The sequence below is a fragment of the Epinephelus lanceolatus genome, chromosome 10 (assembly GCF_041903045.1).
Source record: "Epinephelus lanceolatus isolate andai-2023 chromosome 10, ASM4190304v1, whole genome shotgun sequence".
NCBI lineage: Eukaryota > Metazoa > Chordata > Actinopteri > Perciformes > Serranidae > Epinephelus > Epinephelus lanceolatus.
Window position 1 is genome coordinate 20510135 of NC_135743.1, and position 24493 is coordinate 20534627.

General features: G+C 41.5%; 1 protein-coding gene across 1 annotated transcript in view; it reads right to left on the reverse strand.

Annotated features, from left to right (window-relative positions):
- The window catches only part of myom3 (myomesin 3), a 99681-nt gene extending 77157 nt beyond the window's left edge, over nucleotides 1–22524 (reverse strand). Inside the window, exons 1-4 of the mRNA XM_033641227.2 lie at nucleotides 22335–22524; nucleotides 19092–19218; nucleotides 7826–7930; nucleotides 587–740 (exon numbers count right to left, since the gene is read on the reverse strand). Coding sequence (XP_033497118.2) covers nucleotides 587–740; nucleotides 7826–7930; nucleotides 19092–19198 — 366 coding nt within the window. The 5' untranslated portion in view covers nucleotides 19199–19218; nucleotides 22335–22524. The remainder of the gene's footprint in view (nucleotides 1–586; nucleotides 741–7825; nucleotides 7931–19091; nucleotides 19219–22334) is intronic.
- Nucleotides 22525–24493: the final 1969 nt, after the last annotated feature.

Sequence of the window (24493 nt, forward strand, 5' to 3'; positions counted from 1 at the left end):
CTGCTTTGCTGACAGCGTCATTAACAGGCGGCTCGCTCAGTGTGTGACGTGCACTTGTAGATAAAATATAGGCCTATATCTTAAAAGAAGGTTCATTAGTATGGTTTTGTATTTCAGTGTTGATGATGTTAGTGATACTATTCTTTCTCAGACCTTGAGTTCAAATCATTGTGTTGCCCCGCCCAAAATATATTATTTAATAATTAAGTGAATATTGTAAAACATGCGGACAACTAGTTGACTAATGGCCCTAAATGACAAAGAAGAAAGAAGAATTGATACCTGGTATATAGCAAAATATTAGCCGTCAGCAGAATGTCAGCAATTTGACAATTTCTATGGGGTTTACTCTCTGTGTGTGTTTACTTATGTTTTACAAAGGGTGTCATAAAACATGATAGCAATCATTCCACATCCATATAGGCATATATGACAAGTTCAGGTATTGGGAATTAAAAAAATGGTATCAGAACACCTCTTGTCAAGAACTTGATGAACAGGGTTGAGAGTATAAGTGTTATTGTGTTTACAAAGCTGATTATAAGACAGTTCTTGGATATTTCTGCGACCAAAACTTGACTTTTACCTGCATGCGTAGAGCCTTCGTGTCAACGCGTGTACGTAACAAATGCTGGTTCCTGATCACGTCCAGCTCCACCTTCTCAGCCTCGTTCCCAAACCTGGTCCACTTTTCTCTGTAATACTCTCCACCGGCAGACAGAGTTTCCTTCAGGATTTCCCTGGTGGAACACAGCCCATTTTAATATATTCACAACTACTGTTTTTTGTTATATTTGTAACTGTAATTAGCTAATAAGTGTGATGAATGCAGACGCAGAACAGATAGATGGTTGCGTACTTGTTGCAAACTTAACAACAACCCATTAGTGAAATTTCCAACTCTCACATTTTACTGCTGAAGTGTTTATTTTCAGTGTATTTTAAACCAGAAGCGGACATGAAGTAATTTGCTTTTTTTGAAAATTTGAGTAGGCTGTCAAAACAATTTAGACCTTGATCAAAGGAGGTTATAAGAAGAGACAGCAATTCAGACAAAGGCTTGAACACGGTTTGTAACAACACGGGTCGACCTCTGAGCGAAACAAAACGGCAATTTTACATTGATTTCTTTTGGCACATAAACATTTCTTCCTGTCCCGGTCCATTTGCAGACAAACGCTAGTTTTATGATATTTGGCAGTTGGTTGTTTAAAAGGCTCGGTGACGAGGTCGGGCGGTTTGCTGCTCCATTTAAACCTACGTGTCATTTCACATGAGCACCATTCTCACACACACGTTCAAAGGTTTTGTAGAAGTTGGTCTTTTTATGAGTGGAATATCAAGCCCCGCTGCCACTGCTGATTCACATCACTGTGAAGAGACACGCTGCTGCCAGTGCTCTCGCATGATGATGTGCGCCTCTCCAGGACTCCTTCAGGTGTGGACAGTTCAAATTGTTGCTGTGTGACATCCTTGAGTTCCCTTTCATCAAGTTGGTTGTCATGGAGATGGCAGGCGGTCTTTTCACTCAGGAGAAACATTTTTTTTTTAATCTTTCTTTGTCGGGGCAGCAAGGTGGCATAGCAAGTAGGGCAACTGTCGTAACAGGTCCAAAGAGTTAATGATATACGTCCTTGTTAGGGGTTTGTTAAGCAACACACTGAATCCCCACCAGCTCCGTGGGTGCTGAACCTGCGCTCCGAGCTCATTGGAAAGGCTGCAAACAAAACCAGAAGGCCCTCTTGTAGTCAATAATACATGCACATGTGAATGGCATGCTGTAGCTGTGAATATATCAATATGTCCACGACATCGCACATTCTCCTGTGTACATGCAGTTCATCCATATGCATTGAAGTTTACGCACTCCAACGCACACAATCGTGAATTTTGCCGGCCTTATAAATGCGTTTTAATACTCCTCACTCTCATCGCCAGAGGGGTGTGTATCCTGAACCATCTTTTGATTGACAGTCCCCAGGGCTTAATTATTTGAACACATACTTCACACACACTCACACGCGCACACACACACATTGCCACAATAAACAGAAAGACAGAATCTTAAATATTCACAAACACTTCTCTGAGCTTTGATGGCCACTAGAGCATGAATGGCCCTACAAATGCTTGCCATAATTTAGCGAAATGCACAAACAGCATGAATAAATATGCAAATAAAAATACGTGCATGCGTAGATGCATATGCAGACAAGTGCGTCCCCACACACACTCGCACTCCCAGGCGCTCTGAAACATGGTTTTGACTTTTTTCTGCCACGGGCTCGTTTAGTAAAGAGTGTGCCTGTCAGTATTTTTAATCTCTGTGGGCTCAGAGATTTTAAGCCTTGAGGGAATGAACCACTGGAACACATCAAGTCAGTGGGTATGAGAGGGTTTTATGGCTTAATTATTGCTCCAAATGGAAATTTTAATATTGCTTATTGGCGCGAACAACAGCAAGCCCCTCCTGCCAAGACAAACCAGGCACGCATGACTCAGCTGCATAACTTACATGTTACCCCCTCAGCATGAGGAGAAGATAGTAGAGAACCCATTATGTGAGTCACATAGTAATGTGCAATTGGAGTCACACTTGCCAACACACAAAGATCTAGTGCATTCATTTCCACACAAATCAAAACAAATGTCATGCTCCACCATCCTGCACCACTTAGGCCTTTCCAGAAATAGTGTGCCAATCCTCGAGAGCTTTCAACTTCATCCTTCCGTCCTGACTCTCTTATCCTGGGAGGAGTCAATCATCTCCAGCATTGCTAGATTTCCAGCCTTCACCTTAAAATATCCATCCATACCATGTTCGTCTCAGCACCTCTCAGGGGGATAAGATTTGTGGAGAATTGAAGCTCGATGGTGAAATTGCGAGAGGCAAGCTACCTTGTTTGAAGAGGTAGGAGGCTTTAACGAGTGGAAAAATTTGAAGGGGATACCACACAGATGAATTAGTGCTAAGCATGTTAGCAGATGGGATTGACACTCACTGGTCGTGGCGTGTGATAGGGCACCTAATGACATGCCAAGTTGGCAGGGCCACGTCGCTGCAGCTGAGGCTCCTCGCTGTCAGATGTGTTTTATCTTTCAAGAGGGTTTGATTGCACCCTCTATGACTTCCCCCATTTTCACTCTCCCTCCTTGGCAACCAATCTATTGGTATTACCCATCTTCTCCTTCAATACTCATTGTGACCTCTGTCCATTCACCCACTTACAGTTGCCAGCAATAGCTTCTTTTCATGGCTTGAAGACGAAAGAAAAACATTATTCTGGACGGATTAGAGAACAGGAACGACGCTGCCACCAAGCCTCCAACTGTAAAAGTGCTGCACACAGACTGTGTGACCTAGACAGGACAAGGTGCCCCTACAGTAGAAAAGAGATTTTGGTAAAGCAAATCCCGTCACAAGAGGCAACAATCTCCTCACTTCCTGTTCTCGGTGACCTAAACCTCCCTATTCTGGGACTTATTTTTAGATATTTGACATCCTCTCCATGACAGCTGAGCAGTAATCCTGTCCCCGCAACATGATCATAAGACACTTAAAAAGTAAAAGATGGCTCATACATGTCATCAAGGAAATCCTCTCTGATTCTGATTCACTAATAAGTTAAAGACTTTCTGTACTGGCAGGAAATTAAGTCCAGCTTCCAGTCGGCTGCCTTCTATTTTAAAATTTCAGTCGACCTGTTACTTCTGTGGGTCTTAACTTCTTGTTATATGTTGTCTCATCTCTACTAGGGATAGGATTTGATATGATTTTATTGAAATCAGTGCCATTATCAAGTCTGTGTGGGGAGGGAAAAAAGAGGGCTTACAGAGGGTTTTAGCGTCAACACAACTGTCTAATTATCTCTGAGTCTGAACACTGTGTAGAAACATACATGTGACTCACTCTGGTGTGCAAAAGCTCCACTGTTTAACTTTTTTCTTAGTCAAATAAAGAATGTGCTCACCCTGCCCGTGTGGGACAAACGTTATTATATCAGGATATTTACCCTCAGTAACGGACATGTACTCGGTTGGGAAGCAGCAGCACTCGAGCATAGAGTGTCAAATACATGTATTTCTGGAATTAAAGCCCATGTTGCATGGAAAAAAATGTTTCAGCATATTTCTGGTGTTTTACCCTTTTCTTTAATTATCATTACAGACATTAGAAGCAGCACTGTTGTCATATTTCTTTCTCTCTGCCGCAAGTCCTTCCTGTTGCAAGCTTCAGATGCATAGATGCATTAATGTGACATCATTGTTTTGCAATGCCCAATAATATTAAGGATAATTTTATTTATAGAGCACTTTTTGAGCTGAAAGCACAAAATGCTTTCCAAGATACTAATAAAACATAAGCATATACATACGCCGACACTAACATATACACTTAAACACATATGTACCATTAAGCATGCATACATATACACATGGCTGCAAACACATACACTCCCACACACACAAGAAGTCTATCAACTGTCAGGAAAGGCCAATCTGTAAAAGTCAGTTTTCAGATGAGCTTTAAAGACGTGAGCAGAGTCAGCTGATCTGATGCTCAGAGGGAGGCTGTCCCAAAGCAGAGGAGCATGAACTGAAAAGGTTTGATCACCCATGGACTCTGGGACAGATAGAAGACCCGGACTGGTGGACCTGAGGGGACTGTTTGGACGGTACTGTGAGAAGCTCAATTATATACTATGTTGCCAGATCATTGAGAGCCTTGTATGTCATTAAAAGAACTTTAAGGAAGCAGGATCGTTCTGTTTCGGTCACAACTGCACAACTATCAGAAAAACATGCCGTCATTGATAAAAGGAATTGCTAAGCTTGGACGCATACAATTTCGATGGATCAGACAATTGGAACCAGTTCTCAACTGGAATCAACTCTCCCGTCCTTAGTCTCTACAACTGTCTGCGAGGGCTGCAACTAATGACTATTTCATTGGTAATTAATCTGCCAATGATTTTCTTGATTTAAAAAACACTACCACAGTTAATTAGGACCCAAAATTAAGTCTTCAGATGATTTTTTTTTTTGTCTGACCAACAGTCCAAAACTAAAAGATATTCAGTTTACTGTAATGTAAGACAAACCCCCCCCAGCTAATTCTCAAATATGAGTAAGTAGAAAGAACGTGAAGAAAACATGCAGCATCTTTCCTGTCCATCAATTAATTGAGTAATCACTTCAGCGCTGCTTTCTTTCGACAGGATATGAGGCTTCCTCCTCTTTCCCATCAATACAAACACAAAGTATCCCACTGTAAGGCTCAGCTGAATGGCTATGGCTTATTGGCTTCAAGACATCCGTGAGACAGCAAATGATGGGACAAGTCCCCAGCTGGCCTTTTACAGACAGATGAGAGCGAAGAAATAGCCCTGATTTCCGATGTTTATTGAGACTCTATGTTGGCATAAGAGCTCATGTGCTGTGAATGACTTGCAGGGCAAAGCACCAGTGAAATCTGACCCACTCTGCTTTATTTGAGAGAGTGGAGAGAGAGGATGCGGTGGTGACTGCTAATGGAGAGGCAGAATTTTATGACAGGCACACATCATCCAGGAAGGAAGTCCTCTGGAGAAAAGCGGAGGCTTGCTTACTGTCCTTCAGTTCAGCATGAGAAGAAAAGGCTCATTCACAGGTGTTGCTAATTTTGTGGCCACAAAAGACTCAAATCCAAAATGAGGGAAAAAAGTAATGTTCCCAAGCTGAGAGCTGCAGATGGAGGCTATTAGAGTAGGGCTGCAACTAATGATTACTTTCATTATCAATTAATCTGAAGCTGACGAGACTTGAATCTGCCCCATGCATGGATTTGTTGTTGATGGCTGCTGGAAGTTTTGAAAAATGTTGTTATCAGATTAACTACTTTTGCTCTATTAAGTTTCCAGCAGGGTGTACAGCTTATCAGTTGTATGATTAGATATAAATGGCTGTTTAGTAAGTCAGTTTGCTACCTATGGACAACAAATGTGTGTCACATTTGAGATGTCTTGAGCCTATACACCAAATCGACATCAAAGAACTGGTGGCAATGAACACAACGTCTCTCATCTCAGCCAAAAAGTTGCACCTGAACACACCACAAAGACTACACCCAACAGCCAACTAGCACATATGTTCTGCGCCTGGGTGGGGGGAAATAACTGTCCAGCAGGTGGCAGTAGTCTGTATTCATCATTAAAAAAGGGAAACAAAAAGGCAGACAGGCAGGGCTGCACAATAATGGCTAAAATGATAATCATAAATATTTTGACCAGTATTGAGATCATGATTATTTATCATGATTATCCCTTGTTTTTAGGAACAAAATAATTTTTATTGTACTCTCACATTTAAAAACACAGAGCACTGCTTTTACTGACATTCTGCTACTGATCAAATCCTTGCATCAAAATAAGACTGAATATAAAATTATTCACCTGAATTCAGTGCATCTTTAATGGATACGTACCTGCTGCATGGATACTGTGATGTGACTTGTTGCGGTGTTACTGGTAGGAATGTCTGAGTTGGCAATCGACAAGGACAGGAAATGACGGTACAGTTATGTTAGCGACGTTATTCTTCTTGGCCTTTATGCATTCATCATTCTGCAGATTGTGGTGGTTTTTCAGATTGTTTTAACAAGTCAGTTATGTTGCCTTGCAGCACAGACACCTCTCATGCAATCTTTGCAAATGAAATGTTCTCTCCAGTGTCCAAACAACAATGATGATGATGTTGGTTGATGATGGAGGATTTTCATTTTGCGGGTTGGCAGTTGCAACTTTCAGGAAAGCTTGACACAGCCATGACGCCTCTTCAAAAGTGGAGGCTGCAGTTAGTTTGGGAAGCACTTGGTTTGTTTTGCAGTGGAGTTTTCTGTGAGTTGAGCCCGCATTTTAAAAGTCAATATTGCAGTCGGTCATGTTCATGTAATTATGGGAAGCCATTATTGTGATTAATATGTAATTAATTGTGCCGCCCTATCGTCAGGACAGATTCAAAGCACCAGTTAGCATGATGTCACACTGTCTTTGACTTTATTAGTTTGTTTGCTTTCCTCATTTCGCTTCTCTTTTCGTGCACTGATTTGAACTGCCAATCAGAGTAATTTCATTCAACGAAAGTCTCCACTGTCTCCGAGCCAATGCAACATACCGAAACAGCTGAATAAATGCCGACAAGGCAGACCAGTGCCAAAGATTTGGGAAATACCACCAAACCTAAGATGACAGATGTTCACGGATGGCTCAACATTGACAGTTGGCTCGGTGTGTCGGGCCCTAAGGATCAATATTGGGGTATAATTTAATGGATAACACTGATCAAATGCCAGGTCTTTCTTTACTGTACTGTGTTTTGTCTACCTTAGCTTGTTACATTACACATCATCTGCTGCATTGTAAATATAAGCATGGTGTTGGGCTCAGTATAATCAGATACCAAACATGAAAGAAGCTTGATAAGGGCCAAGTAAAGTTTGTTGGGACACCCATATTACCAAGCATACGGATGGGCGATATGACAATACTGTTAGAGCTTTGTGCTGTGGTATCTATCTCTGTAATTCCTCAGGAGATTATGAGACTGTTGCACACGATGTCGCTAATCAATGAGCAGGACTGCTTTATGGCAACATAACATTTATTTGATGCAACAGTGTGACACTCATGTCTGATTAATTTACCCGTTCAATCTTACAAGTTCTTAGATTTGCTGGAAAATCTATTGTATTATGATGTGTAACTACATACTCCCCAGTAGGGGCTTTTATCCATATATTCCAGCCCTCAAGAGCATCCACTATATTTTGCCAGATCTTATATCTCACCATGTCCTGTGGCGGGGGAAGGTGTCTATGCCCAGGATCTCCTTGACGGACATCACGTCACCGGGGATGATGGGAAAGTAATCAGAGTAGGAGGGTTCCTCATCACTGTTTCAATCAGAGAACAATGGAAAAATAATACACAGCCTGATTAACACAGGATATTTTGCATATCATCAAATGACACAGGTGTAAGATTAAAAATAAAAATATGTTTTCCCTTGTCTTCCTTCACAGTTATTTATTCTGTTGATGGGAGGATTGAGTGTTCGCATTAGCATGCCTGTTCATTTTGTCATGGTCCACGGCACGTTATCCAGCCTCAAGTTCATCAGACCTTTACTCTCCTCTGCCACTAGAAAGCAGCAGTGGTTCTCCTATTCCCTGTCTGAACAGCAGAGGTGGCCATACATCACAGAGAGCTCTGGTTAATGACGGCAAACATTATATACATGGGGTTTCATTTATTCAGGCACTCAAGGGATTCAGTTTAAAACCGAAAACTCCTATCTTATCTCCAGACTGAAAATGGCTTTGATGGATATTTTGTGTCCGCTCTCTTCCTGTTGTGAAGATCTGGCAGGGTAAACATTGACAAAGCAAAATCAAACAGAACAACGTAAACCACAAAGAAGTGAGAAATCCATGAAAGACAGACCCTCCTTTTAAAAAAGATTTCAGTATAGTTTGTCGCACTAATACCCTCTGTCAATCTGTGCAGCTCAGGGTAAGCCACAAAGTGTGGTTTATTGTGTGGCACAGCAGATTTGTCACTGCTCAGTATAAACAGGCTCTACAGTGTTTTCTTAAATATAACAATGGCATTTGCAGGCATCTTTTCTTCACAAACCAGAGATGAGGGTTAAGAGGACGTCAGTTACGATGGCAGCACTGTCAGTTGCACAGCTGCTGGATATAAACTGTGTACTCTCTTCTGTGTGGTTTGTTTTTTTTAACAGGAATGCATGCAATGTTTTTAAAACTCCTAAGTACTTTATCTGATTGTTCTACAAGTTGTCTCTCATACGTGTGGTACAAAGCCTAACCCAGTGGTGGAATGTAACCACTTACATTTACTTAAATACTCAAGTACAACCTCAATTCCCACAAATTGGGATGCTTCATAAAACATACATAAAAACAGAATGCAATGACTAGTGAATCCTTTTTGACAAGATTTTCACTGGAACTTTCTAACTTTTTGTAAATATACACTTATTCTGAATTTGATGCCTGCAACATGTTCCAAAAAAAGTTGGGACAGGGGCATGTTTACCACTGTGTTACATCACCTTTTCTTTTAACAACTCTCAGTAAGGGTTTGGGAACTGAGGACACTAATTGTTGAAGTTTTAAAAGTGAAGTTCTTCCCCACTTTTGCTTGATATACAACTCCAGTTGCTCAACAGTCCGGGGTCTAGGTTGTCATATTTTGCACTTCATAATGTGCCACACATTTTCTTTTTGCCTTGAGAGAGAGAGAGAGAGAGAGAGAGAGAGAGAGAGAGAGAGAGAGAGAGAGAGAGAGAGAGAGAGAGAGAGAGAGAGAGAGAGAGAGAGAGAGAGAGAGAGAGAGAGAACCCATTGGGCAATGGGCACTAACTCTCCCCCATACCATCACGAGAGAGAGAGAGAGACTACCCATTGGGCAATGGGCACTAACTCTCCCCCATACCATCACGAGAGAGAGAGAGAGAGAGAGAGACTACCCATTGGGCAATGGGCACTAACTCTCCCCCATACCATCACAGATACTAGCTTTGAACTTGGTAACAGTCTGGATGGTCCTCTCCCTCTGTAGCATGGAAGACACAACGTCCATGGTCTCCAAAAACAGTTTTAATGTGGACTCATCAGACCACAGCATATGTTTCCACTTCGTGTCTCCATTGAGCTTGGGCTCAGAGAAGTCAGCAGGGTCTCTGGATGTTGCTGATAAATTGCTTTCACTTTGTATAGTAGAGTCTTAATTTGAACTTGTGATGCTGCGACCAACTGTGTTTACTGATAATGGTTTTCCAAAGCACATGCAGTAATGCCCTTTATACAATAATGTCAGTTTTTAATGCAGTGCTATCTGAGGGGTCAAAGGTCACAGGCGTTCAGTGTTGGTTTTCAGCCTTGCCCCTGATATGTAGAGATTTCTCCAGACTCTCTGAATATTTTGATGATATCATGGAGTGTAGACGGTGAAATCCCTAAATTCCTTGCAACTGTGCATTGAGAAACGTTCTTATACTGTTGCTCTTCGACAATTAACCCACCCAGTTTTTCACATAGCGGTGAACAACTAAGCCTTTTAATGATGCCCTTACATACCCAATCATGATACTACCATCTGGTGCCAATTAACCTGTTTACCTGTGGAATATTCCAGCGTGTTTTAGGCATTCTGCAACTTTCCCAGTTCCCAGATTAAATGTAGGGTGCTCATGGTTGTAAAAGTGGTAAACTCCAGGTGAGTGCAAGCTGCTAATGAAGTCAGACTGGTCAACCATGGGAAAGAGGGAAGCCACTGGCTTACGTCAGGCACACTATTATCAGGTCAAGAATGCATAGTTAAAATGCTTTCATTAGTTTAGGGGATTTAAAAGTTACAGCAGTAGAACGACTGGTTTCGCCCCATACTTGGTCTTGTTAGGGCATAACTGATAAAGAGTCAAGCTTTTGTTGCCACTGTCCCAACTATTGGAGCGTATTGCAGGCATCAAACTCAGAATGAGTTTATAGTTGCTGTATTCAATTGAATATAGGTCAAGTCACAAATCATTGCATTCTGTTTTTATTAAGCGTTCCAACTTTTCAGGAATCAAGGTTATACAAACTGAGGTACTTATACTTTACCTGAGTATGTTTGTTTTTGATGCAACTTTTTTTTTTTCAATCTCTACTCCACTACATTTCAGAGGGGAATACTTTTTACTTCACCACATTTATTTGACAGTTTTAGTTATTCGTTATTTTACGATTTAAGTTTTTAAGAATGTACTAACACAACTGAAAACAAATTTATCTATAGGACGATTGACAGAAAATGAATTGGCCACTATTTTGATCATTTAAATGTTTTTCTTTTTTTTTCATGTACAAATATTTGATGGTTTCTATTGTGAAGTCATTTCTCACTATTTTCAGACTTTTTACACACCAAAATATAAATCAATTAATGGAGATAATTTAGATTGAGCTCTAACTCAGCCAACTACAACAGTAAAATCCTTTTACATAAATACATAAGTAATAATAATCCAATGATCAAATATAGTATTAAAGTCACAGTTGACATTTTCCCCCTTTATTACTTTAAGTACATTTTCCTGATTATTCTCAGTAACATTTTTAATGCAGGTCTTTTACTTGTAACAGCAGATTTTTTTACAGTGTGATGTCAGTACTTTAATTTAACCTCTGGCCTACTCCAAGTACCCAAGCAGGGCAGTTTATGACCTGTTTTTGAGAAATATTATGACCATTATCAGCTGCTTCTGCTCTGCCAGTGTTCCCCTTTTACTCACTGGTGTTCAAATACACACGCTATTGTCTACAGGGAGCTTATATAATCAGGAAGAACAGTGGCTGCTGATGTGTGCGTGTAAGCAAACGATGACAATGCAGTGTTTATGAGCCAAGTGTTTTGGCTCTGAGCCAAAAGGTTGTTCATGGTACAATGACAATTGTAATTGTTGTGGCATCATAGCATGCAATTATCCGCAGTGTTCAGTTTTTAATGCATAATGTGTCTGTGTCAACTGGTGGCCGGGCGTGTTCCAGTTGATGAACTGGAACACAAACTGAACATGATGAACCAAACACACAGAGAAGTCACTGGACACACACAGTAAAGTGATCCTAAATCAAAAGCGCTGACAGCTGCTGTCTCTCTCTGTAGGACCTTTTAAATTAGTCTCTTCATCATGGTCATGCAGACACACACACACACACACACACACACATATATATACAGACAACAGGCACATGTGTGTAAGCCCACACTAAAGCATGAGCTCTCAGTTGAAAGCACCAACTATAAACTGAGCTGACCTTATCTATGTGCTCCCCCATAAACAGGAGAGGGGCATTTGTTGTTAGCAACAAGGTCACATGAGGGAATGAAAGGCATTTTTGTAACAAGAGAGGGATTCATTTTTGCCCCCCCTTCATCCACTGATGACTGTTGCTCTTATTATATGAGTAATTACAACCACAGTGAGAGGATATTTTAACTTTGAATGCTTTGCTTGTTTAATTACAGCATGCTTTTGCCTAACATTGAAGTAAAACACATACAGCACAGCTCAGCTCCATTGAAAAGGATAAATACAAAAATAAAAATCTCAAAGCTTGTGTGCCAGAACTGTGTATTTACCCAGGTGTGTACTACACAACCCCCAACTACCGTTGCCGCTAACATCTCGCCTCAGGCATTACTTTCAACATGCCATCTTACAAATGGCAATGCAAATTGACATGACTTCTCGTTTTCTTTTGTTTGTAAGCTGGGAAATTTCCCCATTCAGAGGACAACTTCTGCTTTTGCCGTCTTAGTTTTCTCTTTTCCTTTGTTTAGGTTCCCTTTGAGTGTGCGCTGAGAGGCTTGGGCCGTTGAATAATGCAGCGCAAAGCCTACGGCTGGGCAGTATCGCTCAAGTACAGCCCACAGATATATACACACAGGGACACAAACACTCACGGCATGCATATAAACAGGAACATGCACACACATGTGCACCCACGCAAGCAAACAAACACTTATGGGAGTGCTGATAGTGCTGCTGTGTGCAGGAGAGTGGAAGTTGTGCATTAATGTGTTTATAAACAACATGCTTCCTCAGAATATTAACTTGGTGTAACTCAGAAAGAGGCACTGGATGGTTTGCCCTCAGTGCTGTACGCATGTCAACAACTTGTATTTATAATAGTCCGACACCTAAAACTAAACTCTTTGGGCAAAACTGTTCTTCAGTAGTTTTGGTTGCTAATCCCACCCAGAGGCTACTTTGTTAAATCTAACATGAAGATAAATTTGAGTGTCAGCCCACTGAGGATGTCCTAAGTATAAATTTCACAGCGCACCTGCTCTCTCTGTCTCGCTTGTTTTTAACAAAGATGAACTCAAAGTTTGGCTGAAAAACCCTGATGGAATAATTGCTTATTTTCATCATCCCAAAGGAGAAAAATGGCTCCAGTTCCCTTTTATTCTGCGATGGAGATTGCAGACCTGCAGGTTAGCCTAATTTAATAACACACTGCAGCAGGGGGCCTGTGAAAATGGAGGCAAATTTGACTAGAGACTATTAGGGCAGGTCCAGAAGTGATTCCTATTAGATCTTACTAGGACCATCTGGGAGCACTGGTGTGCCTGCTATGTGATTTTCTTTCTTCTTCCTTTTTTCACGCCTTCTGCCACAGCACAACTGGACAAGGCCAAGTGACAAGTGTGTGAGTGTCTGCATGTGTAGGAAGAGACACAGATATCCTCATAGTATGATGGAATAGGCTATTACATCGCTGTTTTACTTGAGTAATAATTTGAGATCATCTTAAAGCTGGTGAAGTCAGTGGCTTGAAGAGCAGCAAATGGATTGACTTACAGAAACAGTTTAAGCTAGAATGAAACATCACAAGAAACATGTCTTGTGATGAAAGTATGTCTTGTGTGAAACTCATCTCAAGGTCCATTGAGTAGGTTTCATGGTGCTCTCAGTCATACCACATAAGCTTCATCAACAGCCCAACTGTCATAGGAATGTAGAAGTTCATTTTTTCATTTTTTTTTCTGAGCCCCTTAAAGGGAAACTTTGGGATTTTTTTTAACCTTGACCCTATTTTCAGATGTCTAATAGGGCTTTCACATCAGGGAGCTGACATTGGGTGAAAGACAGGGTACACCCAGGACAGGTCGCCAGACTATCACAGGACTGCTCACATTCACACCAACGGCCAATTTAGAGTCACCAGTTAACCTGAATGTCTTTGGACTGTGGGAGGAAGCCGGAGAACCCAGAGAAAACAAGCGACAGTGTTAACCACTGCACCACCATGCCGCTAACCATTCCAATTTAATACTGATGCCTCTTTATCAGATGGATCTGACTTTGCTGCCGCCTACGACCTGCAGCTCTGGCGGGAGATGTATGAGCTTTGCGACTGACAGCAGCGGCTCTACCTCCGGCCAGGAGCAGAGCTTCACCTCGCTGCCCTGCAGCGCCCGCTAATGACGGTCCAAGGGGTATCATTGTCGACCTGCGGCACCCTTTTCCCGACTGTAGTTAGACCACAATCTCACACAGATGATAACGCAAGTGAACTCAGGTACAGAGCACCATTACTAATGTGGAAGCTAAGCGCAGGGGGGAGGGAGGGGGGCAATTGTACTTGAGCATGGAATGAATCAATCCTAATTAATATGAAAATGCCCTAAGTGATGAATGGGTACAACTATTTTTGAAATTGGTCTAGTATTGAGTAAGAGCACTGCAGTTTGCAGCCGCAAAATAGGCTGCAGTGTAATCCTTGAGGACAATAGAGCATTGCACGTCCACTAAAAGTGCTTGTATTTGCTACTGACAGGCTCAGATTGTTATTAAAAGTTTCTGACAACAATATGGAAAGGACTCTTCAAAGAAATAAATGTTTTTTTATTTACCTTTCACCTGATCCAGTCTGTTTGTTACTGTCTTCCTGCAACAACTCAACTGTCACAAGACTTCAGACTGAGACTTCTTCTTGACTGAGACTTTGTTAGACACAATAATAAACAGACAGGATCAAGGAGGAGGTCAAGTAAAACATTATTTCTCTGTAGGGTCTTCACCATAATGTTGTTAGACACTTTTCATAATATTATGGGCCTGTCAGTGGCAAAAACAAGCACCTTTAGTGGACGTACTTGATGGTGCGCTATTGCCCTGAAGGATTACGTTGCAGCCTGTTGTTCACATAAACTTTTTTTTTTTTTTTTTTTAAGATTATTTTTTGGGGCTTTTAAGCCTTTAATGGATAGGACAGACAAGTGTGAAAGGGGGAGAGAGAGAGGTAGTGACATGCAGCAAAGGGCCACAGGCTGGAGTCGAACCCGGGCAGCTGCGGCAACAGCCTTATACATGGGACGCCTGCTCTACCACTAAGCCACCGGCGCCCCCACATTACACAGAAACATGGGAATATAGGGGTTGAAATATACCAGACTTTCCTCTTTAAGGTACTTTCTGTGTGTTTGTGTAAAAGGTGAAGTTCATTCTAAATCTTAAGATTGTTTTGTCAGCCGCCATTTCCAAGGTCAGGGATTAACTCTGACCGTAACATCATATCTCAGACCTCACCCCAGGACAAAGTGGCAGCAGTTCATGTATCACGCTGACATTAAAAGTGAGCTGCTGTCTGTTTCTTATTTTAATCAGACTTATTTTAAGAGCTGATGTGTCTCAGAATGTTTGCGTTATTGCAGTCCCACTTGCTGCTGTTCATATTTGTCTTTCAATGCACTTGGCTGGAACGCCTCTCATTTACAAGACTCGATGCTCCAGCTCATATCCATGCTACGATAACACTACACAGTCACTGAACTGCAGCTGTGCGCAACGTTGTCTTCATTTGTTCAGTGGTGTACTCCACCCGGTAGTGTGTGTCTTCACTCCTGAAACAAGCTGAAAACTCCTGTGATACCATGTCAGAATAAGTTTTTGCAGAGGATTAATATATATATATATGTAGAGAAACACTGTATTGAAGTTAAAGCTTAAGGTAGTAAATTCGTCCCCAACCAGAGGCGTCTTAATACCAGAGACAGACTGTGTTTGTGAATACTGTATGTGAATGTGTTGTGCAAGCAGCTACCACCAGCGGCCCACAGGGTATACTTGGGTGGATGTAATGTCTCATTGAGCTCAGAATAACCAGCCTGCCATATGTTTCTCTTTAATAAATACTTTGTCATCCACCAACTGAAAAAACAAATCAGCTGTGATCAATCAGGACAGCTTATACAACACAATACTAATCACATTTACCTTCTTAATTATTTATAAGAAGGGCAAAAACTGTAAACACCACAGAGGCGTCTTTTTTTTCTGATACAAGCGAATTTCCTCTGCTCTTGGTGAGATGCAGGTTTATTGCAAAACAATCTCAGTCTAAATATGTAATTTAATCCTTTAATCCAACATAAGTTTTTTTTTTTTTTTAAACAAATGAATAAATCTGCCTATGAGGATGAGATAATTTAACTTGGTTCCCACATTAATAAGCTTTTTTTCCATGAATTTTGTAGCCTGAAGTGCCATTTATCTGATATTCATGCAGCTATTTCTCTTCTTTTGTCTCATTTCAAGAAACTAATTTCTGAAAAATGCCTGAAACAAGAGATGCTGCTCTGGAAATAAAACTGCATTATCTCAACTCGTTTGCAGAAGTTTCCTCTTGTTGTAATTGCAGTCAGGGTTAATGGCTGAATATGAGACTTAATGACTTCAAGATGAACATCATGTTTCTCACTGTCGTAGTGTTACAGGTTGTAACTCTTAAGCCACTACCAAATAATACTGGTGATTATACGGCTTCTTTTTAGGCTGGAAGTACAGAAGCAGTGTGCCAAAGGTTAGGGGAGTGTGTTTGTGTTCAGTGAACTCGCAGATCAGATTCCCAAACCAAGAAAACTATAATAAAGTACTAAAAATTAATGAGCCAGTGTCTCCTGTCCCTCCCCAGCAGTCACCTTTAATGCGTCATTGACTGTTGCACTTGAACTCTGTAAATTAGAGCTCCGATCAGGCCCAAAATATTAGTCCCTACACAGTTTCCATGCCCGACCCCAGCCAGACCCACAGCAGCAGCTTGGGGCCTGAGTCCAATTAAACACCCAAATTTTGGCTGTAAAATATGTGTATTAAAATTATTGTTTTCTAATATTAAAACATTAATTACAATATAAGGGTTGATGTGTCTCCTCACACTACTTCTCCTTCTTCTCCTCTTTATTTTAATAGTCTGTCGTCTCGTGCATGACATGTTCAGCAGAGTGGGCTGTGCCCCTCAGTGCCTCTTGCGCGCACAGCAATCCATGGCGCAAATGATGATCACTGCTCTTCGCTGCAGGTTACGCACATCTCTCCTACTGTTGGGGAGGCATATGGAAACACTGCCAACCAAGTCTCCTTACTCTGTTGTTTCCTCACTTTCCCTCTCTCAGTTGCCGATCTTTCTGTCTTTCCCTCTTGATTCAGTCCATTAACACTTCTGCCATTTACGCATCAGAACTGCCATTGAAATTAGGGGGAACCTGACCCGATTCAAGCCTGGGGGCAATAATGAGATATCACAGCTTGGCCTGACCCGAACCTGGTGTGTTGGGTCAGGCCCATTCAGGGTCGGGCAGAGAATCAGAGCTCTGCTGTAAATCCATCTACAGTAAATCCTCTAAACTGTGGTTGGAATTGGAAGCTCAGAGCTTTGACCTTGTTTTACTTTATTAAAGTTATGCAGAGTGTTGCTTAAAGGATAAGGCTGGTGGTATTCGGTATTCTACTATTGTTAAATCTCATTAAAAGACAAAAAACATTGATGCATTTGTCTATTCCTTAAAGCTACAGTTGGTAACTTTTATAAAAATAACTTTATCACTCAGTACGTTTACACGTTTACATGCACCTAGAGAAAATGGAATTATTGGCTTAGTCCGGCTGAAACCGGACTTTAAAATGCATGTAAACAGCTTAGTCCGACTGAATTTGGACTATCTGTAGCTTGACTAACACACCTACTGTAGATAATTCGATTGAAAATCAAACTATTGCTGCATGTATCCACTTAGTCCCACTGGAGTCGGACTCAGCATTCTGCGCATGCACCACTTTTTCTTTCGCGGGCTTTCACCCAGAAGAAGAGGGAGATGATGTAGCAGCACTGCAGTATCTCCTGGAAAAACAAACAAACAAACACCATGGCAACCGAGAAGCAGAAGACGCACTTCTGGATGGACGAGAAAACTACATCTCCGCCATCTTTTTCCTTCGAGTCATCCGGAAATAGTTCAGTACGCACTATATTAAAAAGGACACTGCGCCGCCTATTGAGGCAGAGTCAGGCGCACTTGGTCAGAAATTCGATTTTCTCTTCTGCATGTATACTCAGACAAGACGAGAAGTCTGACTTGACTGATTAGCTGAGGTATGAGCTTAGCTCAACTACTGCGTGCATGTAAACGTACTGAATGTGATCTGGTCTGTGGACATGGCTTGGTGCTTCACAAGACTGTTATCAACATGGCGATCAGGTCACAAACTTTCTCATTTTACAGCTACACAGTAGAATAAATGAATAAAATTAATAAAAAAATTAATAAATAATAATAAAAAAAATAATAAATTAATAAAATATGTCTCTGAAAACATCTGAGGTGAGAAATGGGCAGTGTAGTCACAGAATCATGATTCATATTTGATCAGTGCTGCCCAGTTTGACTGTTTGCAGTTCAGGAGGCGTTATGAACATGATTGACAGCTACATCCTCCCCGGGTCTGATTGGCCGTTTGTTAGGGCACGAATTAAAATACTGTTATTTTCTCTATCATTCTTTTGCTATGATATTAGAATTATGTAATTTAAGTAGCACAAAGAAAGGGCAGAGGTGAGCTGATTAATTTAATAGGTGCACCAGCCTAAGCTTTGGCTGCTGCAGGTATAGAGAGAGGGTTGCTGGCTTGCTCTGATGTAATTAGTATCAGCTATGCAGTTGCGCTTCCTTTGTTTGTCTCCTGCACAGAGAAACAAGTCGGAGAAAAGTCATTTGCATCAATGCTCAGATGATCGCAGAGACGCTATTGGTTTGTATATGTGCATATGTTACATGCATTACAAAGGGGTTATCTGACTGTATTCTTTCAGTAAAAAGTTTATATGTTGAACATAACATTCATTCTGTCACTCTAGATCTTTTCGCCATGCAGGAATGTCTTGTGGCAAAGCCTATTCCCAGATATTTTTCAGCTTTATTGCCCAGTTTACGACAATTGTTGGAAAAGTGATCAAAGGTAATGAGATAAAATATATTGATAGAGTAATTAAAATAGTTCAATATCTTGTTACATTTTAACAAGGTAACTAGCAATCTGTTGCATCACATTTCAAAAGTTACCTTCCCAACACTACTCTTGTCCCACTGTTCAGATTTAGTGACAATGTCAGCAAATATCATGAAAGTTACCAACTGTAGCTTTAACTGAAAGATCTGAAAACCTCTTCCGCCACTGATGTCAGGAGAGCATGTTTGCACCTGGAAGTGAAGGTCTTCTTCTTGATCTGCGAGGACAGTTGCATGCTGTGAGACATCTGGGACGACTGCTCCTCCTGCTCTCGCTGCATCACCACCCTGGTTTCCATGGTAACCTCCCAACTGGCACCTGTGGAGGGGAGGGGAGGGGAGGTGAGGGGAGGCTAGGAGTGAGCGGAGGTGTGTAGGAGGCAGCGCGTTACAGAGTCAATGGGAGTCAGTCAGACACTAAAAGCACTGTAGCCAGCTCGGAGCTGTATGCTTCATATTGAGTGCAGCTGAGTTTCCAAATTAATGGCCTCTTTACACTGTAGACACCTCAGCCTTGGCAAGAAACACAACTATTTGGGATGAGACCTCATACTACACTATGTATCTCTCTGAAAGATTAGGGCTATCAAAGGGGCACACATCTTCTGATATCTTGGAGTGTTTCGGGACAATCAACCCAAAGACAGAGCAGGGTGCTTCTAATAACATAATGTTTCTGAATCAATATCTGCTGCAATTACATCCTGGATCAAAAGAATCATACATCAAACTTGTGTCAGCCGCCCAACTTCCATTTGCAAAGGAGCACCAAACACACTCACCATAAGTGGGTTTCGATTCAAAGTGTCATTTATGCACTTTAGAGAGGAAAATTGGTGTCTGAAATCCAATACTTAGAAAACAGACACAGTCTTTAGATATGGAGTTATTTAAAAAACATTTCAGAAAATTCTGAACTTTCAAAGTAACTTGGGCTGAATGTTTTCAGTGTTTATTATTCTGATAATCGATCAATAGGTCGATGTACAAATGTCAGAAAATAATGAAAAGTGCTGACCCATTTTCTACTTCTTGTTTTGTCCGATCCCCAGTCCAAAACTCAAAGATAGTCTGTTAGCTTTTATAGAAGATTAGTGAAGACAGCAAATATTCCAGCCTAGTTGCCAGAATAAAATGTTGGCATTGTACATTTCAGCAAACTATGGATGCTCAATGTTGCATTTGCACCTTACAAACATGTTTACGTTCATTAACATTTCCTAAGTGATTAATTTCTTATTACATGTGTATATGAGGTGGGTTTGTCTTTGTGACCTTGGTGGATGTCCTGACACTAAGGGTGAGAAGCTGGGCAATTTATCAATCGTCATATGAAACTAGACACCTTAGAGTTAGATTAGGCAGTAATATGTCAAGCATTTTTTCCCCTGGTTTTAAAGGTTTCATTACAGTGATGTAATTTTCTGAACTTGTGTGTACTTATCCATAGACAGTATACTACAAACAGTAGATGTCAGTTGGCACGCCCCCAGTTTGGAGAAGCAGGCTGGAGTCCAACATAGAAGCTAAGCAACCTCTGTGAGGGGGTTGGCAACAAAACATATTTTAGCCACGTAGAAAATCAGTATCAGTTTAAGTGTATGCTATATTGAGGGTATTTTCACTGCTTTACCTTAATGTCAGACAGTGATTTTCAACAGGAAAATTGCTCGCTCTCTTCAAAACCAGACCCCATTGGAAAAAAAAGAGTGATTTAACATTGCTGAACACTGGAGCTGCTGGCCTACAGCTCCCTCAATCAGTCAGTTTATTTGTGTTATTGTGTGACTTTGGCATTTAAATGGTTTGTTCAGATTCACCAAAGTCAATAACACAATCTAATCAAAGCAGTGGTAGACCAGCAGCTCCTGTATTCATTGAGCCAAAATTACAGCTTTTCCCAATAGAGCCTGGTGGCTTTGACGAGATAGACATAGATAGGGTATTGAAATCAATAACAGCTTCTCCGTTGAAACAGGCTGTTGATGGAAAGGTAAAGTGGTGAAAATACTCTCAGTGTAGCGCACACTTTAACTGATATTGATTGTTTCAGGTGTGACTTTTAGTAGGTGGCTAAAATATGTTTTGGTTGACCCCCATCCACAGCAGTCCATTGCTTAGCCATGCTAGACTGCAGTCTGCTTTTCCAAACTGGGGGCATACCGACTGGCATCTACTGTACGTAATACACTGACTATTGGTAAGTACCACATACAGCCCTATTTCGAAAGACCTGAAAAAAAAATATTGGGATGCTTGATTTTGAGCCCTAATTTTATCCATAGATGTTTTTGCATTTTTGTCATTTGTCTAGCCATTTTAAAATGAAATACTTCAAATCAAACCACTCTGTATATCATGTTGTTTTTTTTTTTATCTCAATGGAGTCCAGTGTGGTTTTCGGTGTAGGTGCGGAGAGAAGGTGTGTTTCAGTCCCACGTTACATGAATCAGCCCTTTGTGGTCCGCTGAGCCACTAATAATTCATCAGTTGAGGTCCGCCATGCTGCTGCCCTCACCCTGCCCATCATTAATCACGCGACTGCTCTGGGGAAGTGAATGCAGAATGCGCCCAACAAACAGAATCAGGTCACGGCTGAGTGATAGCTTCATTCATCCACTCCCAATAGCAACCACCTGTTTTAGCACCCTAAACAAGCGTAATGTGTTACTTCTTCCCATCCCCTTCAATTACATTGTGGAAAACAGCAGCGAGTTAGCTTACAAGCTAATATGCTACAGGGCCAGCTGATTCCCCTGTTGCTTTTTTTGAGGCTCACTATGGTGCGAGGAGAGAGGTTTGTTTGAACACTGTTAATGGAAGGTCGACCTCTGGCACATTAAAATTGATCAGTCTCCATGGGTAGGTCTGGAACCCGGGCCCCTGGAGGGAGCGAGAGCAAAAGCAAAGCAGCGCTCTTTTTCTACACACTGTGCAGTTTTCAGTCTCTGGAGTCAATTGAGTGCTCGGTTTCCAGGTCTCTGATAATGATATATATATATATAAAAAAATCAACAGAGGAACAAGGGGACAAATGATTTACTATTCAACTTGTTGAAGGGGAAAGCGTTGTCTGAACATGACAGGAGCTTGCTTTATGCCATCCCCAGAGAGCAATTAAAAGATACATCCACCGAGGCCATCAAAAGACGAGACCATTAAGAAGTTCAACTAGCTGGAGAAACAACAAGAGGAAAGAAGCCTTTCTGACAATACAAAGAAAGAAGAATAATTAACAGCATTATGCCGATGTACTGTGGAGGCACAGTGTGCACATTTTATCTGGGCTTAGTGTTTTGGTTTTTCTATGCCAATGAGGGTTATCACGCACTCTAATGCATCAGTAACCTGTCTTAGCTGATGAAAGGCAAAAAAAGCTGTGTGCTGTTTGTGCTAGATCGAGATGAAGGCTGAGTAAAAGGAAATCCCACTCACGCTTTCTTTAAAGGAACAGGTGAAGTCCTCTGGGAGTCAGAGATCTGTAGGACGGATATATCCCACTTCTGTTTCTGTCTGCCTGTCTGTCTCTCTCTCCTTGAAGATCTTCTCCAATATGTCTGTCTCACCTGTCAATATTACGTCTCTCTGTCTGTCTGTCTGTCTGTCTGTCTCACTGCCTCTACCTCACTCTCCCCTGTCTCTGTGATGAAGTGATGAGGGTGACCCTGGGCACAGTGTCCTTCAGTGCCAAGAATGTGGACAGCACAATGCTCTGTCATTTTTAAGTTGGTAAATATAGACCAATGACACCTCCCTTGTGTATACACACACACACACACACACACACACACACACACTGGACACACACACTGGACACACAAAACCACCACAGGCACACAGGCACAGATCATTTCCATCCACCAGATCGATTTACAGACAGCTCAGAGGACAAGCAGCTAAGACTGTACAATAAGAGAGGCCGGACCAAATGACCCGAACAGCTGAGAGGAACAGCTGGAACGGCCTCAGGAGAACAACTGGCTGCAGTGGAACTATGAATGTGTCTGCCCAATAAATGTCACTAAGAGAAATATATATTTATTTCAGGCCTGTCGGCGTTGTCCCACCTGGGTGCAAAGAATGCAAAATTAAAGGCTGGGAAATGACAAGCGGGACGAGAGAGGAGACTGAGGGCTGTGGGGAGAGATGCAAGATGTCAGACAGAGAAGGAGAAGGACAGAAAATCTGAATGGAAAATAAAGGGAAAGGAACAAGTCAGCTGTTAAATAGGAGATGACCTGCCACATTTGGTGTTCACTGGTGAACTAGAGGAAGTCAGGCCCTCATGCCACCCTCATGGAGTCTGTTTCTGACAGTTTGGTCAGAAACATGCACACCAGTAGCCTGCTGGGGGTCATTTTGTAGGGCTCTGGCAGTGCTCCTCCTGTTCCTCCTCACACAAAGGAACAGATACTGGTCCTGCCTCTAGAGAAAAATCAGTCAGGAAGGATGAGGAGAGAGCAACTATCTGTGGCCACCACATGTAAAACCATTTCCTTTTTGGGGTTTTGTCTTGCTTTTGCCTCTCCACTGCAGCTCTTGTCTCTTCCATTTGCACCAAAGCAGGTGAAACTGATTCACAATCACTTGTGCTTCCTAAATTGACAGATTGATAACACTAAAGTTTATCTGACTTGGGTGTTTTACTGAGATGAGTGTGTTTACTTAATTTTTTTCATCAGTGTATATTTGTGGTTCCCAGAGAATCTATCCCTCTGACTTTGGTGCACAGCACAAAATCTGTTGTGATAAGAGTTTGTTTTGATTTAATTCAGAGGCCTTGATATGAGACTATCAGTAAATATACTCATTGTCTTTTTCTTGGCTGTTGACCATTGCCTGCCTGGCACTAGGTTGCTACCACTGCTTGAGCATTTAGGAAGGAGGTGTGCTAATGTTGTTGCTCATTGAATCGATATATTGATCCAGATTGATGTATTGTTACACCCCTTATATATGTGTGTATATTTATATACTCTACTGTGCCATACATCACTGCTTAATCATTGTACATTGGTTCAAGCTGTTCCTCTGTGGCCAGTATTGGTATCATTAGTTGTTGCTGTACTAATCCTACGTGATTAGACTTGAACAGGTCCTTGCATCATCCCCTTTTTCTGTTTTCCTCTTGTTCTTCCTCCTCATCTCCTTTTACAGTGATCTTTGATTAGTTCTTGGAACTTGTCCACTGTTCTGTCTCATTAAAGAGGGTACTGTGTCTGGCAGAGTTCATTAGAGTTCATTAGAACTGTGTGCATTTGGGTGATGTTAAGTGTCTCTGAAAAGTTTTATTTGCTCGAACAAAAACTTAAAGGAAACACAGTTTTTTATTGAAGTGATCAGTTTTGTTCTGGCTGTATGATTTTAAGTGTGTGCTGAAAAGTCTGTCTGTCTCTAGAAATGATTTGAAGGAAGCCCCCTTTTTATTGTAATTATCTGTGTTGTCATGGTTGTATGGTTTTGTGTGTGTGTATTTGTGTGTCCAGCGGGCCTGACTGACAGAGGACTGAGAGCACACAGGGGCTGTGAGGAAAGAAGGCATCACTCAAGGCCACAGCATTGTGTGGAAGGATGGGGGGTTATTTATAAGCTTT